General features: G+C 39.2%; 1 protein-coding gene across 1 annotated transcript in view; it reads right to left on the bottom strand.

Moving 5' to 3' along the window:
- Positions 1-8,671: 8,671 nt before the first annotated feature.
- Positions 8,672-18,154, bottom strand: part of RGS13 (regulator of G-protein signaling 13) — an 18,824-nt gene continuing 9,341 nt past the window's right edge. Inside the window, exons 3-4 of the mRNA XM_004685248.1 lie at positions 9,898-10,064; positions 8,672-8,872 (exon numbers count right to left, since the gene is read on the bottom strand). Of these exons, the coding sequence (XP_004685305.1) occupies positions 8,672-8,872; positions 9,898-10,064 (368 nt within the window). The remainder of the gene's footprint in view (positions 8,873-9,897; positions 10,065-18,154) is intronic.

The raw sequence follows: 18,154 nt of genomic DNA, 5'->3' as shown, positions 1-18,154 counted from the left end.
AAAAAAAAAAAAAATTCCCCCCACCAAGTCAACCCATACATCATCACCATAATCAAGTATGTTTTATAGAAACCATGTCTAGGAGAAAGCTATGATTTCTTCTAAAGTTCTGTCAGCACAAGATAGTGCAAGAACTAGAAAGTTATATAAATAGATATAACTGTCAGGAAATGAACTTGAATTAAGAGGGTCCACAATGAAGATAAAAAGTTTAGACAATTTCAGTTAAGAGCGATCCTAAGCTCCTTAAGAGACATTGTATTTTTCTAATGGCATAAATGTTTTCAAGAGGACCATTTGAAAGTAGCAGAAACTCTGTAGTTGCAAATAAAATGCTTTTAATATCTTTGGCTTTACTACAAGTTTTGGGTCTTTTAACTTAATTTTGTAACATAAAAGCTGAGATTGACCATTTGCTTTCTGAGCTTGTTCTAAGAGCTCCTGGGAGCTATTTTCTATTGCTGAGAAAACAGGTGGTGGGGAACATGCACATAAAATCCCCTTGGTTAACAGGCCATACATTTTCTGCTATAATCTTACCTAGTAATGAGGGTCAGAACAACTATAATGAGAAATAACAGGTAAGATAAAATACTTGGTAATATTTTATGCAAACAGTAAATATTATATTTTGAACATCTTTCAGTATGCATTTTAGTGGTAAGTTCTATGTGAGGGAACACGAATTGAAAGATATCATGTTAAAGGGATGACAAATTATTAACCTTTCACTGGCTTCATAGATAGGGGTTTATGAGGCAGATAAGTGGGAAAAGGGCATTTCATGAGTAGGAAACAGCAGAGAGAAGTGGGAAAAGGCATTTCACGAATAGGAAACAGCAGAGAGAAGGTTTCCTGGGCTTGCAAGTAGTTTCTAATAGAACACATGCTGTGTGTGTGTGTGTGTGTGTGTGTGTGTGAGAGAGAGAGAGAGAGAGAGAGAGAGAGAGAGAGAGAGAGAGAGAGAGAGAGGAATAAGAAGCCTAAGAGCCAACAAATGCTGTTTCCAGCTAGGGCAGGTGTGCACTCCTGCCCTGCAGAGGTGGTGAGGAGGTGCTGAAGAGGATTGGTCTGGTAGGCGAGGGTAAGGATGGGAGACCTTAGAGAGGAGGGTGTTTCCCTCTTTCAGAAGAAAACTAGTAATCCAATTAAGATGGTGGTGACAGGAACTAAAACTGGATCCACTAAGATAAAAAAAAGGTAAAGCTATTTTCATGAGACATTTAAAGTTCAATGAACAGGACTTGGTTACTAGCTGGTCGTAGGGATACAAGGAGAGGAAAGTCTTGAACCAGGGGTTCTAAGTTGATGGATAGCATCATGTAACAGATATTTCTATAGTAAATGTGCCTTAAGCTACTTTTCAGGTGCTCAGGCAGGTCCTAAAGGTAACTCAGAATTTAATGGAAGAGTTTGCAGGTGAACACGCAATAATGTTACAGTTGGTAAATGATGCTCTGGATTTTGATGAAGAACACAGGAGAGTAGGAAAGCAGAAGTAAATTATCAGGAGAAATGATGCACTCAGCTTTAGACACAAAAAGATCAAGAGAGCCCTAGGATCCCAAGGGGGAGTTGGGGTTACGGTGAGAAGCAGTAGGACTGGGAGGAGCAAGAATAACCTTGAAGTCAGAGAGACCTGGGCTTGAATTGCTGTCCAGTTCCATCATTTAGATAAGTAGTAGTTTCTTCATCTGAAAAATGAGGCAGATCACACACCTTTCAGAAGTACTGAGCATGAGTGATGATATTAGGTTACCTATTTTAACACATTAACTGGCAAAAGTGGGCACCCTAAATGGTGGTTCCAAAGATGGCAGCATTTCATAGTTCAGGCCTGGAGCTGTGGAGGCATCTAGACTTGGGGAATATAGCTGATGAGTCTGCAGCAGTATGAGGCTACTTTGGATACATCCTGCAAGGAAGAGGGGGGCCTGCCAATTTCTGAATGATTTCCTGTTATCTGAACAGCTAGTCTGTTCAAAATATTAAAATGACTCAGTTTAGTTATCTGAATGATTTTATTTTGATAGTAGTCATCTCTTTTGAAGTTAGGGCTGTAGATTTCTTTTTCATGTCAGAATGCATACATCAAAAACGTTGCATATTTCATAGACACATTTTCCAATTTGTGTAACTTCCAGAGGTGATTGCAGCCTTTGCTATGATGTCATTTAGATGATGACAAGAGCTCTAGAAATTTATCAAGAAGGCCAGTCATTATCTGCTCATGCTCTTGCTTGTGCTCCTCAGTGTCAGAGGCTGATTTGCAAGCATATCATTGAACAAAGTTCCAATTTTAGTCTTTAATAAGGAAAATCTCATTTGATATAAGGGAAAAAGATGGATTTCAGAGTCAGAATTCTAAGCTTTAGAGCTGACTGGGTTTCTTGCATGTGCTTGAGTGTACTTGGACAAGTTTTCAACCTCTCCAAACCTCAGTCTTCTCAAAGCTAAAATGTAGTTAACAATAACTTCTGTGCACATTTATTATAAGAGTGAAATGAGATAAGAAATGCAAGATGATATTCCCAGTGCCTGACACCTAGTAGCTTCCAAGTTTTTTCTTAAAAACAGAACCTCAGAATACTTTCATCCCCCTCCTCTCGCCTCAAAAAATAAGCATTGATGACACTTCTCACCAAACTGCTAAGTTAATAATAATGTTATTTGTGGCAACTCCAGAAACAAACTGCCAAATGAAGACATGAAAACTGAACTAGCACATACATACACTCCAATTTTAGATTTCATTGCCTGGGATGTAATTTGCGTATGAATCACCCAGGGCTGGGGTGCCATCAGACAGCATTACAGCGTAAGAACAAACTATATTTACCTTACATGTCTTTTATTATCCTTGTCACCAGCAGAAGCCTGTGAGAGAGAACTCAGTTACAAGTGGTGCCAGAAAAGCACATAAGTGTCTAATAATATAGCTAAATGCATTGTGAATTAGAGGCAGCAAGATGAGCTATACCCCTGTCAAGAAGTAAAATTATGCCGACGATTTTCCCACCTCTTTCTGTATACCATTCCTTTTAAAGTATAAGTTTCAAACTCAGTATGTTTATAGATCTGGCATATGACTTCTTGTATTGAAAGTTTCCTTTCCTTATTAAGAGTGGAAGCTCTCCAAGGAAAGGTGTTTATCATCATAAGCGCTGCTTATTTACTATGTAGCGCTTTCTCATTCTTTCTTCTTTCCTTGAGTTTGACATCTGAAGACATTATTTCCCTCAGCTTATACTTTTTCATCTCCTGTGTCTGTTTAGGTGTTTCATTTTGTTTTTCTCATACTGCTTTCAACCATTTTGATCGTAGAACTCATTATTTCCTAAAAATCATGCACTTTTTTTTTTTTTTTTTTAATTCTCGGATCATAGTGATCTGTGAGGTGAGATGGCCTGGACATCTGAATCCATCAACTCACTTAATCCCTGCAGCAACCAGGCTCTACCCTACTCCAGGTTTTCATGCCCAGGCTTGAATTTTACCACAACCACAGGCCCAGGTAGCCACAAAAGGCCCTGCTCTTTGGGTCTCACCACTCTACCCCTCAATACATCAGGTAAAAATGCACCCCAGTGGGATTGCTTTGAGGCTCAAGTAAAATCAGCTATGTTGGGCCCTCCCTGGTGGCGCAGCGGGTTGAAGCACAGCACTGAGAAACTAAAGCCACTTCCGAATGAGTTCAATTCCCGCCTGCCCCGGAGGTGACCACATGGTGTGGCAGACCTCTCCTGACCCGCCCGCTGCTCCCCTCAGCAGTGTACTTCGTCGATCTGCCTGTTCTGCTCCCCACTCTGTCTCTGGTGAAGCCTCTCGTCGTCCCTGAGCCTCTGGCCTGTACCCAAGTTCTGTATGAACAAATAAATCTTTAAAAAAATTATATTAAAAAATCAGCTATGTTGATATTTTTCATGAACTATGAAGGCTTTACTGATTTTTAAAAAATGAATTTTTTTTGCCTAAGGCATTCTACCATTAACTACTAAAATTAGAAAATGCCACTGATCTAATTCTTTTAATAAGCATATTTTTTTTGTACATAAATACCTAAGCCTTACTTTCTTTAAGCAATTGGCCATTCATTCTAGATTCTTCCAGCACTTTCTTTCTTTGTCCCCATGACAGTTCCTGCTATTTGCCCATGCCTGTTCCTCCAGGATCCCAAGTTGAAAATGTAGCCAGTTCAACATGGATGGCACTGGAAGGCATCATGCTTAGTGAAATAAGCGAGAAAGAAAAGGAAAATACTGTATGGTTTCACTTGTAGCACGAGTATAAGGGATCAGGAGAAAAAAAAGCAATTGTAATACAGTAAAAATGAAAATCAACAAACAACTACAAACCAGAGACATTCTTCAGGGGTGGAGAGGGGAATAGGATCAAAACGGTTGGGAAGAATACACGGGACTATGGTGATTGCACATGGGTGCAGTGGTGGTGGGAAGTCCACAGGGATTACAACTGAGTTGAAAATATGTACAAAATGAAGAATGATGTAGAAAATGTATATATATATATATATATATATATATATAAAAGAAAATGTAGTGACCATGGGCCTGACCCTGGATCTTTTTTGTTTGTTTTTCACCCATGACAAGATGGTGGTTGCATTGTGACCTCCAGCCTCTTGCAGGCAGGTAGAGTGGAGTATCTGATATGCCTGTTTAAATTCCTGGCTTCTGCAACATATTTGCTAATTTCAGAGAGGGTGCTTCAATGTACCATTAGAATTTGGCATCAGTACATAAATTACCTGGTAGTCCTTTCCAGAAAAGTCAGAAGCAGGAATGATGCTTGAAACCATCTTTTATGAATTTATTAGCAATAGTAACCAGAGATAACAGTAAAAACGACCTTTGATATTAAAATGGTGAGTGGAGGTAATAGCATTTTATTTTATTTATTTATTTATTTTTAAAGATTTACTTATGTGTGCATACAGAACTGGGGTACAGGCCAGAGGCTCAGGGGCGGCGAGAGGCTTCACCAGAGACAGAGTGGGGAGCAGAACACGCAGATCGAGGAAGTACATTGCTGAGGGGAGCGGGCAGGTCAGGAGAGGTCTGCGGCGCCACGTGGTCACCTCCGGCTTCTTAGTGCTGTGCTTTAACCCGCTGAGCCACCAGGGAGGGCCGATAATAGCATTTTAAATGTAAACACATACTTTTTACATATTACATGAACTCTACAGTTTCCCCAACTTCCCTTCCCAGGGTCTCCTCACATGTTCCTACTACCCTCTATCATAATCTGACGGGTTTTTATTTCTTCGATTACTACTTTATTATTGTGTAAGCAATCTAAGCTCCCCTTGGGGTAGACACAGTTCTGTCTCTGAGAACTGTGCTGGCGGTAACAGATGCTCAATAACTATTTGTTGAATAAAAGAATAATATATCCAAGCACACAGTACGTTATCTATTCCATAATTGAGCATTGTCATTACTATAAATCTTTTGGTAAGCTTCCGTAGAAAATTTAACAATAATTAATGTTATTCCCTGAGACATCCCTAAATTTTGCTTGGGTCCTTTCTGTATCTACTCTCTTAAGAAGTTTTCCTTATAAAATCTCTTCCAGGCCGTGTTTACAGTTCTCAGCTTTACATTTGTGCTCTCTGGCGCCCTCTGGAGTTTCATGAAGGGATACAGTCTCCTCAAGCTTGACTGGTCTGCCAAGGCTGCTCATCTCTCTGAGCTGCTCTTCTCAATTAGTGGCATCAGCCATGGCATTAGTACTTGCCCTGGTGCTCAGATGCGAAATTTTAGATTAGCTGTGACCTCCCCCTCATTCTTTGTATCTGATCACAGCTTTTCCCTCAGCAGTGCCTCCCTTTTCCCGCTCATGTCTCCTGCTCAGACTAGCATTGTCTCTCATTTTGACTTTTATGGCAACTGTTAATATGGTTGAATTTTTTGAGCACAATTACCAATGATTTTATGCACTTAGATATACAAAGAGCCAGGATTTGAACTCAGATATGTTTGATTCCAGAGTCTCTTTTTAAACCTTGCTAATTTGATACAGCTTTCCCTTTAGTCCTAGTTCCAACCTACATTGCCTTCCCTTTCCTCTACGAGATCTAATTATTTTTCAAGACTCACTGGAAACATTACCTCTTTCTCCACGTTCCACGTTCTGCTGGATAGAGGCAGATGCAGATGCTGGGACTCATCAGCAGTCGGCAGACAGGACAGGCTTGACCATTATTATGTATTTTAATCAAGTCTCCACATCCCTGAGAATGGTTTTGAGGCAACATCGATTTATACCACTGCATAGGTTTTAGGAGTACGGCTGACACTTCTCATTCTATCAGCTAATTTTTTCTAGCCACTCCAAATGTCTACATCTTGTTTCCCCAAGTTGAGTTTCTGCTAGGCAACAGGAAGTGTCAGCAGCAGTGTTTAGCTCCTCAACTTAAATTGAGATGTCAGTTTTCTTCTTTTGTGACCAAGGATGCGAATTTAAGGTCCTAGATCTGGAAAAGATATCTTTGGGCAGTGGGTCTTACAATTTTCTTCAAATCACATCCATTGTGTACTTGAAGAAATCTTTATGTATCTCTTACTTGTAGGAATTCTTCCAAAATTGGTAAAAGCTGTTTGTGGTTGATGAAATGATGGTGTGGCTGATAAATTATAAATAGGAAAGTGTTTATCTCTGCCAAGATACTTGAATGTGAACTATACAAGATAGTCTTTGCCACTCTCTTCCTTTGGAGGAGTTAAGACTATTTTTATGAAGACTATTTGCATATCTCCAGAGTTTGAAAATGTATTAAATATAGAAAAAACTCTCACAATATGGTTTTTAGCTTATTAACCTCAAAGTAGCAAATATCAGATGTACTAATGTGATATATATACACACATTGGAATACTACTCAGTTATAAAAAATGATAAACTCTTGCTATTTGTGTTGACATGGGTGGAATTGGAGAGGTAAAGTAAGTCAGAAGGGGAAAAACTTACTGGGTGGTGTCACTTATGAGGTACATAGGAAAAACAAAGTTGGATGAAACCAAACCCAAACCAACCCTAGAAATCTGGCTGATATACAATTTGAGTGATAAGGGCTGGAGTTTTTTAAAATTTGCTCAAACACTGCACTTATGGGCAAGTTGAGTGCTAGAAATATAGTTTCTCACTGATGGAGTATGATGTCCAAATTATTTGAAACATGTGGAAACATTTTTCTTCTAACTTATTTTAGCTAGCTAAATAAGTTATTTTCTTCTAACTAGGGATCGTCATCAAGATCTCATATGTCAGACTTCAACCTATATTTTTAATGGTAGTTTTAAGAGAAAATAAACTTCATTAGATAAATTGGACTACTGTGCTAATAATTTCTACAACAAACTAGATACTGCATTAATTAATCCTGGGCTTTTTAAAGAAAATATATTCTTGCACAACTCATTCTTTTTCCCATAAATGAGCCTCCAAATCCTGCTTTAAAATAATCCTTTGCTTAATGAGAAGAATTCTAATAAATGTCTACTTTCCTGTTATAAAACAGCCGTTTACTGGCTTTTGAATAAGTGGTACCATTTCAGTCAAATTTGAGATAGTTCAGAAATAGTTTTCATAGTAAAACTAAAATATATATATTTTTTAAAGGTTTATTTATTTATGCATACAAATACTGGAGTATAGGCCAGTGATCTAAGAAGTGAGTGATATATTAGGGAGCAGAACAGGCAGACTGACTGAAATACACTGCAGCAGGGAGACAGGAGAGGTCTGCTGCGCCATATGGGTCAGATCCCTGGCCAGGGAGCTAACTAGAGCTGCAGTGGCTGTGGATATCTTCATAGCACTGTGGTTTAACCCCTTCTGCCACCAGGAGGTCCCCAAACTAAAAATCTTGGACAAACTTTTCCCATAGCTAATTGTTTTGTACCAGAAAAATGACTTTATTGTGCTTCTTGGAAAATATATATTCAAAAGTCTTTGGTTTATATTTGATGTATTGATGTTCAGAATCCAGGTAAATTCACATTGTGAGGGGCAAAAAAAAAAAAACAAAAACAAAAAAACCCAAAATTTTCTACCCTATAGCATTATAAATATAAAAATAAATGAAGAAAGTAACACATTTTTAATAGATTGGAATTATCAGGACATTTTCATACGTAGAAGATATATGCAATATATGGGTTCAGTTATGAATGTAATAGTAGGAAAATTTAATATATAAAATAGCTCTCAAGAACTTGTCTTTTTAATATTGTTCATGGTATAATTGATTGTACTGTACCAAGTCTGTCTACTAATTAAGGTGATTATGAACCCTAGACACACAAGTCATATAACTAACTACCATTTTTAAAGAAAGATCTGTGCATTATCACAATAACATATCATTAATAAAAAAAGCTGTTAATTAACTTTTGTAACTGTAGTAAAAATTTATAATATTGGTGTATGAAGAGAGAATTTCCTGTTCTTCAGATGTTGACTGAACTACATAAGAATGCTATAGACTATGTTTTTCATATTCTAGAGTCCATCTTTTTTGAGAATCTATTTCTCTTTGGGAACTAGGAATCAATTTATTGTTTGATTTTGTCTTTGTATTAATTATTCCATTTGTGATTTTTTTTGATTAAGCGAACAAAGGCAGTACTTTCAATATATCATCTTCCATTTAACTTTGCTGTGATGAACAGGAATTGTTGGACTGAATAGTCTTCAAAAGTTTCTGGTACATTTCTGACTTCAGAAACCTGGGGTAGGAATCCCTTTCCATGTGCACATACACTATTTTTTGAGCCTCTTCAAAACATGTTGGAGTGGGTTCTTCAATATTCCTGATGATATTTTCTCGAGTTGAGCTGTCAATGTTAATCTGAAAAGAAAAATTACGTGTTGAACATAAGTAGGCATAATTTCAGATAGACACAGAATGGAAATGTGGAATTTACTTGGCATTTCATAAGTATCTCAAAATACTTATTTAAACTCTTTTTAAAAAGTAAACATCCACTTCCACATCCCCAATTGGGGGGAGGGGGAAGCAAAAACCATGAGGTACAAGACCAGAGAAATAGTTGCTTATTAGGGAGAACATAAATGGCTTGTTAGCAAAGTCTACAAATGAGGAAGTTTATGAGATGTGAGTCTTGTTTATGGAAGAGTGAAGCTGGTGCTAGTGTATAGCTTATCTTCCTTTACTAGTCATCAGTGTTGATTTAACTGAATATACTTTGAAAGGGGAAGAAAGTGGAGTGGAGACATGAAGGAGGGAAGTGGTTATTTCAATAAACCAAGCATTTTCCAGACAAGAGTTTTAAGGAACAAGTCAATGACATAGGAAACTCCTAAGTGGGCGAACTTCATGGACAGTCTTCTGTTTGTATCCCATTAAAAGAATTGTCACCCCTCATTCTCCCTCCACCAGGAGGTATCTCAGTGGTGTCTGTTCCATTCATGGCTATTTTCTTGTGGTTGTAAGTGACGGGTAGTGATACCAATGTAGTGTTTGCTATATTTGCTGGTGGCACAGACTTTGCCCAACAGTGCTGGGCTGTCACACCCTAGTTATAGTAGATCATGCTTCTTCTAGCAAGATCAGTTCACCTTGTAAGGGCTTCTTTTTTAGAAAAACTTTCCTGGGAATTAAGATACTCTGTGAAGAAATGTTTTGGGGCCAGGCTGTTAAAATCTGAATTCTAACTTTAGCAATGTGCTACCAATGAAGTTAGTTACCTTGTCATATTATCAGGTTGATTTTTTAATCTGTAAAGTAAGATTAGCAATACTGGCTTTATAGCATTGTTGGTGACACTGGATTCAAAGTGCCTGAAAAAATCTGTGCTGGAGAGATAGTAATGCCTTTACGGATGCTCTCATTTTCATCACTGTCCACTATACCTCTCTGGGAGACTGTGGCTGGATGTAAATCTTATAAAGCTTCTTTGCTCTGGCAATTCTGCTCCACCGTGAGGCAATTTTCTTATAGGTTTCACATGCCATCCAGAATTTAATATTTTCATCACTGTGCTCTATTTTCAAGTATGCTGCATAGACTATTGGACCATCTAGAAGAAATGGAGAAAGTTAGTTCATTTTTATGGGTTAACCAAATGAACAATATTTAATACAAGCTAAAACTGGATCATGGTTGTTTTTTGCTGCCTTATTGACAATTGGAAAAACATGGAAGCAGCCCAAATGCCCAAAAGTAGATGACTGAATTTAAAAGATGTGGTACATATATACAATGGAATATTACTCAGCAACCAAAAAAGAGAAACACATGTCTTTTGCAGCAACTTGGATGGAGCTGGCAAAGATCATGCTTAGTGAAATAAGCCAGAAAGAGAAAGAAAAATATTGGATGGTTTCACTCATAGCAGGAGTATAATGGACCAGGTGAGAAAATAACAAGAATAATGAACAACCATATACCAGAGACATTTTGTGGGGGTGGAGTGGGGAATGGGTTCAAAAACGGGGGGTGGGGGAGGGGAGGGAAGTGCACGGGATTATGGTGATGGCACATGGGTGACTTGGTGATGGGAAACCCGCGGAGATTACAATTGAGATGGAAAAAAAAATGTAAAAACTGGATCATGGTTTCCAAATTATTTATTATTTAGCAAGTGAATACATGTCACAAATCGATGTACCCAGAAATATATCACATATATCACACTTAGATCTATACATGGGAAGCGTGTTATGTTTTTCAGTGCTAGTCATTGGGGAAGGCTTCCTTTATTCTGAGTCATTCAGGGTGAGTGGGTCTAGGCTAGAAGAAGTCACGGGACTTAGGAAAAAAAGACTTAAGTCAAATAAGTCAGTGGACATAGCTCTGGTTATAAAACTGATAAGATAAATCTAAGATCTCAAGTCAAATGGAGAGTAAAAGCAAGATTTAGAATTTAAATAGGCAGATCAAATTTGGAGGAAAAGCTCCAAGCCAGAAAGGTGATACATTGATCAAATTGTATAAACAGGATATTCAATCTAAATATTGAATTGTGGATAGATGCAGAATTCAACTTCATATCGAAGTTATTAGTTCAAACCAGAAATGTAGGACTAGGTGAAGAGTGAAATTTATATGGGTATTGGAAACTGTCCAAATTCTAGATATGGGCATACACATCAGATGGTACTTCATTTCAGAGATGGTTATCCTCCACTCTGTTCTCAAGCTGCCTTTCTGAGTGGGTAGATAAGGGTGACGAGTGAGAGGAGCTTTCTGATTAAAGCCCTATTTTGTATATGAATTTGAAGAATAGGTTTAGGTGAGCGTCACAGATCTAACATATTAACAAGAATGACCTCTGGGAAGATCATGTATCCTCAAGATTTAAAATAAACATGCTGAGATGAATATTAAATTTCTTTTGGTGACTATAGCATCTTATCTTGGCAAATTTTCTAAGTGAATTGCTAAGTGATGAAACATGACTGTTACTATCAGTTGATAGTCATAGAGATGTGTGTGTTAGGACTCTGAATATGTGATCATCAGACCTTCTACATAGGATTTTGACTAATAGTATCTTGAACTACTTTAATAAATAACATTCATCAGATGGCATGGAAGTGGTGAGTGAAACCAATATTTTTGTGCATCTTCACATACTATATTATCAATAGATCAACTCTTGTAGCACTAGAAAGTCAGGCTTCATCACTTCTTGGTTTCTCCTGGCTATCCAAAAGGAAAGATAATTGAGGTATTTTGTATTCAAGATAAAGAATTTAAGTAGAGGCAGATCCCTTGCAAATGTGTGTTAGGTGGGGGAAAGCTGGCAATCTACAGAAATGTGCTTAGACAGAGACAAAATTGGAATGTGTCATTTTATTATCATGAAGCACATGGTGTCACCTCCATGACACTGGAAGGAAGATGGTTCAAAAAGAACATCACTCGATTTGAGAGGACAGATGAGAGGATATAAAGCATTTGCATAAATGTATGTAGGAAATGCTACGCATTATGTATTGTTGCCCAGTGGGGAATATATTTTAGCTCAGATTTCAAGCACGAGGTTTATTTTTATACCAACTGATTGTAAGATGTGCCTTGCTTTATCATAAGCATAGAAATCCAGGATTAGAGAATACAAATTTAGCAATTGCTTCTATTGGAGAAATAACTGAAAGAGTAAGCAGACAAAAAAAAAAAAAACCTCTCTGGCTTAAAAAGTAAAGCTGGAAGCCAATTATTTGCAATGTGTATGTATTATAGGAAGAGGAGTTCTAAAAAAAAAAGAAAGAAAGGAAAACAAAACTTTGTATTGGCACTTCATTAAGGGCAGAAAATAAGCATAGCCCCCCTCCCCCGCTCCCAAATAAAGAAAGGAGCTATGTAATGGAAGACATTAGAGAGGAGATAAAATCCACAGATCCTGGAATGAGAGTTAGCTGGCAGACTGCATGGATAGACTCAGTGGATGGCTGGAGGTGATTTGGAAACTTGTATTCAATTTCATGTTATAGTATTCTGAACCTGTGTTTATATTTAGCTTAATTATATAATACAAATGTTTATAGATCCTCATTCCAGAACCTGCCCATGTCTGTATCTGCCCTCTCTAACTTCCCCTCTGACTGAGTGGAGGAAGTTTCTCTGCTTCTTTTTGTCCCAGCCAAATGACTCAACAGTCCACAGCATATGAAACCATCTTTGCTAGTGAAGCCATCATTTGTGGAGATATGTATTTTGATGTACAGATCTTCCTCAGCCTATGATGGGGTTACATCCTGATAAACCCATCATAAGTTGAAAATATTCTAACTTGAAAATGTTGAATGGGAGCTGCAGTTTCTTCTCAGCATCCCTAGAGTATCGGTCTGTGGTTTCTATTGAATGTATCAAGTCCATCGTCAAGTCCATGAGTCGAACCAGTCTAATTTGACCCATTACAAGTTGGGCACTGGCTCTGCATACTTGATGCAGAAGGTTGCTGTATTGTTCTCAGTTACTTCCTGCCCTTCCTGTAGACTAATTATACTCCTACGTCCTGTTTCTGTCAGCCTTGCTCACTGGACTTGCGTTAGCCAAAGTGCTATGCAAAGGGTCTAGGCAGAAAGTTAAGAACCATCAGGTGACTCTGCCATTGTCCCCCTGTCCCCCTGCAGTGAGAAGGACACACTCTAAAAAGAGCTGCTGCTTTAGCCTGAAATCCAGAGAAGAACTAGACCAGAGCTGGAGCTGACCCCAGGTATATCATATGAGCAAGACAGGACCCTTTCTTATAAGTTACTGGACTTTTGATGTTACTTGTTTCTGTATCACAACATAGTGAAGACAGCCCTGGCCCATTCAAACTGCTTTGCTATTTCAGACATTTGGGTTTGTAGACTAAGGAAATTCCTGTAATTGTATGTTTTACAGCACTCTACCTTCTGTCTACATTAAGCTCAGTGTTCTATTAGTTAAGTAAGCAGCTGAACACCCATCTGTGTAAGTGTTCCAGGAATCTTAGTAATTGTTAAAGTCAGGGCTGAATTAACACAGTGTGGACTTTCTGTTGACTCATACAACCAGGGAATGGAAAACCTTTTCCAAATCAGGAAATGTAGCCCAAAGTGACCCATTCTGGAGTTTGAAATGACACTCATTTCTGAGCATGACGCTCAAGAGTTGACAACTCTGCTCTAATAGAGTGAGTAGGAACAGTCTGTAGAACTGCTCACTACGTGAGCAGGGTGCAAGTGAGGGAGAGGCCACGTGGTATATCCTCTTCCTGGAAGAATGTCTAGGGTGCCTGCGAGCCCCTCTAATGTGTTCTTTTTCAAAAGTGACTGAAAGTATTATTTTTTTGACACATAAGATGACATATATCTGTATCGATGCAGAAGGGAACCATGAAGTCTCCCTTGTCTGAGTCAGAATAATGGTTCATTGGTTTCTGCACAGTAGAGGCTCCTAGAATGTATTAAATCCTACAGGTGAGCAATGTGGCAGCCTCCACCCCAAAAGTATCCACAACAATTTAAATCTATTGTTTTCAATCTGTACTACCAGGGGGGTAATTCTACCAGCCTCCATGTGAAGTTTAAAAGTAAATCTTGTGTTTTTCTAAAATTCTCTGGCGTGGCCTCTCTGCTTGTCATATCTGCATTTCTCCTCAGTTTTGCTGTATTATTATAAAAGAGCCTGTGTATGTGGGATGTTTTCACATACAGACAGCTTCTAAGAAAGTAAATAATCATTGCTAAAAATTTGATTTTTTTCCTTTTATCCTTTCCGTCTTTTGCGTGTTTATCTACCGATGTAACTAATTCATATAAACAAACACAAATACACATACAAGTCATTTTATTGGCATTTTACTATGAAAGCCATTTTGTTTCACTCTTTCATACTTAATATCATGTCTCCTTTTTCCTTTAAAAAAATTATTTATGCATACAGAGCTGGGGAACAGGCCAGAGGTGCAGGAGCAGTGAGAGGATTCACCAGAGACAGAGCAGGGAGCAAAACAGGCCAACTGACGAAGTACAGTGCTGAGGGGAGCAAGGGTGTGTCAGGAGAGGTCTGCTGCGCCATGTGGGTCACCCCTGGGGCGGGGATCAAACACATGCTGAAGTGGCTTTCGCTTCTCAGTGCTGTGCTTTACCCTGCTGCACTACCAGGGAGGGCCTCCTTTTTACTTTTAAGGGTCTGCAAATAGTCCATTGCAGGGCTAAGCTGGAATATTTTTAGCTAAGTACTAACACTGAGTACTTAGCTCATTTTCCTTTTTATGTTATAAATTATTCTAGAAGGACTATTTTGGATTACAAAGTTTTTGCAACTTCAATTATTTTCTTTAAATTAAAGGAACAGAATTCTTAGCTTGATGATATAATACTTTTGGAGATTGTTGATATCTAATTGATTCAGAAAGATTTCACTCTCTCTTCACAATCAACAGTAGTGTTAAAGCATCTACTTATCCCTTTCTTTTCAGTCTAATGGGGTGAAACCTGTGATTTGTATTTGTTCATTTTGTATTTTTTAAATAGTAATGCTTAAATATCTTTTGTGAATCTCCATTTTTTTCCTCAGTTTTCTTTTGTATTGTTAGTGTTTTCCTGAATTTTCACATATATTAAGACACTACTGTCTGCAATTTATTATATAAACTTCTGTACTCCTTTTACATATTATTTTTGTTTATGATTTTGGGAAAGCTTTGGTTTATCCATCTGACCTTGCTTTCAGTCACTTCCATTTTTTTTTTTTAATTTATTTATTCATTCATACAGAACTGGGGTACAGGCCAGAGATGCGGAGGGTGAGAGGATCCACCAGGGACAGAGTGGGGAGCAGAACAGGCAGATCTACGAAGCACACTGCTGAGGGGAGCAGCGGGCGGGTCAGGAGAGGTCTGCCACGCCATGTGGTCACCTCCGGGGTAGGCGGGGATCGAACTCATGCGGAAGCGGCTTTAGCTTCTCAGTGCGGTGCTTTAACCCACTGCGCCACCAGGGAGGGCCTCTTCCATTCTTTTAGTAGAGACAAACCTTTAGAATAAAAATCCGACCATAGTTCTTTGTTTATAACCTTTCCACCTGTTCCCATTGCCCTAATGGCAAAGGCAGCAAGAGCTCTGGGCAATAGCCGCAGGCCCATGGGCTTAGTACTTTGTTTCAACCCCGCCTTGCCCCTGGCCTCTCCTGGACAGGTGCCTGAGCTTTGCTCTTCCTGGCCAACCAGTGTATCGCCCACATGCTGTTGTACGTGTGGTTCCTCCTGTTGAGGACCTTCTACTATGATCAGTGACGTAGCTTGTGAATCTCAGGTTCCCAAAAAAATCCAGGGTTTGATCAAAACTTCCTATCAGTTAGCCAACAGCACAGAGTACACAACTGGTTTTGTTTACGATTAAATCTCACTCTGCATCACAGTCTGTTATATTTCCTGGCTTGCTTCTGTTACTCTCCCACTCACTTGCATCCCCTGAGTATCAGACAACAGTTTATCAGGGTTCCTCTCCCCATGCTTATACACTGCATAGTGTCTGGCAGGTACTGGCTGTAAAATGTTTGTCAGATATGAGGGAGGGTTTGGGCTCCCTCATATTCTACCTTTAAAGTAACTCTGGAGGTTTTGAATAGTGAGGAAACAGGACCTAATTATTCACCATCCAGGAAGCAGGAAGAAACTGAGTATGCTACCTGGTCTGTTAAAACGTTTTGATTTTTCTGAGAATTTGGGAAAAAAAATATACTAACTTAAACGTACCTACAAAAAAATGTACTAACAAAACATGTTTATAAAAGGCCAGGTTTTGTAGCTTTGGTTTGTCTGTTTTTTTCCACTGCAAAGTGAGGGAATGCACGAGGAGATGAAGACAAAGAGCCACGTGTAAAGAGCTGAGGCATGGCAGCGTGTATGCGGGTTGGGGGTTGGTGAAGGGAACCATGGCAACCGTCTTGGGTAGGAAGGTAGAATAATTTTTAGCGTGGGAAGGTGTCAATCTGCGCTGAGCAGTACAGTCCCTCAGATCAAGAGAGTGGAGGGAGGGAACAGCACTGAATCTTGGGGCCTGGGTGCATGCCCCAGAACAGCAAATCCTTCCTAAGTTCTGCTGTCACTTTGTGTCATCACAGGATGTCCTGGTCCCAGGGGGGCACAGCCATCGTTACCTGCAGCCGTCCGATAATCCTACACCATTGCAATTGGCATTTTCCGGGTGTGTGCAGATGATCGTGATAGTTAGGAAGGGGAGGAAAGATGCAGAACGCTCAAATATGATCACCAAAATTAAAAGAGGACTGCAATTCTGACTGAAGACACTTGCCTAGGTAGGAAGCGCATCTTAAGCACTGAATGGCTGTAGTCTCTGCTACCCTGTTAAGCAACCTGAACAGGCCATAGGAAAAATAGACTACTGTGCCTTCTCTCTTGGTATTCTCACTTTAAACAGACCCTCAGCATTACCAGTCACCCTAAAATTCTTCCCTGATAGCATAGCTCTCCAAATCTTCAGAAAGGATTTAATGTCTTCTCCTTTAAAAAAACAAACAACAACAACCAGAACAAACAAGAAAACAACAAACTCTAGATTCTAACAACAATCTAACAACAAACTCTAGATTCTAGATTCTAGTTGATTCTAGAACTCAAACTCCATGAGGGGGAGGGGTAAAAACAAAGTAGGGAGAGAGCTGGACTGTGAGGGAGTGGATGGTGGGTGTGGTGTAACAACACCTAAAGGGGGATTGATTCTGGACCTCTGAAACACAAAGATGTAACACTAATTCAATAAAAGAAAAAAAAAACACCCTCCCCTCAGCTCTCCCTTAATGACCTTGCCTCAAACTTTGCTGAGAACAGATTTAATCAGGTGGAGGGGGATTCCTTCTGAGAGAGAAGGAACCCCATCTCTCTCTTGGTTGGCCAAGAAAGTCTTTTTTGGTTCCCCCCTCCCCTTAATTTTGGTCTTTCTGTTGCTTTGCATTCCTCTGTTGCCCCTCACACCATCCCCACTGTCTTCAATGTCATTAGCTTCATTTTTTAAAGATTTATTTATTTATGCATACAAGAACTGGAGTACAGGCCTTAACTTCTTGCACTCTAGAAGTTCCCATGATCTCTAAATACACTGCCACACTTCCCGAATTCAACTCATAATTATTGACCATGCTCTCATTAATGACCTCATGTCCCCTTCCAATGTCAAGTCTTCTCTTTGTTGATCTTCACAGCAAAAATGAGGTTAATAATTCCTTACATTGTCTGCCTTGCTTCTTCCTGACGTTCTATCTCTGCTGTGCCCCCGAAGCTCTCCAGTCCAGGCACCACTGGCTGCCATGTTGCCTTGTGCAGCAGACATTGCTCTCACCTCGTCTAGACTTCCCAATAGTTCGGAGCTCCCTTCCTGAAAAATTGTCTTTTTGCCTTTCATGATGCTACGCTGTCTTGGTCATCCTGAACTTGCCTGATGCTGCTTTTCCATTTTCTTTCTGTTCCTCCTCTTCTCTGTAATCAGAAATATCATTGTGCACCTAAGCTCCATGTATGTAGTAGGAGCATCTCTGTTTGCTCCTACTAAAGTCTCCCTCCAAGCAAACTCATAGTCCCAGGTCTTTGATTAGTGTCTGTGTTCTGATTACTCTTAGCTTTGTCTTCTCAAGTGAATTCTAGTCCCAGTTGGCTTTTTTTTTTTTTTTTTTT

This window comes from Condylura cristata, unplaced genomic scaffold, assembly GCF_000260355.1.
Source record: "Condylura cristata isolate star-nosed mole 26May11 unplaced genomic scaffold, ConCri1.0 scaffold00018, whole genome shotgun sequence".
Lineage (NCBI taxonomy): Eukaryota > Metazoa > Chordata > Mammalia > Eulipotyphla > Talpidae > Condylura > Condylura cristata.
The sequence above is the reverse complement of the archived record's forward strand: the minus strand, read 5'-3'. Positions and strand labels throughout refer to the sequence as shown.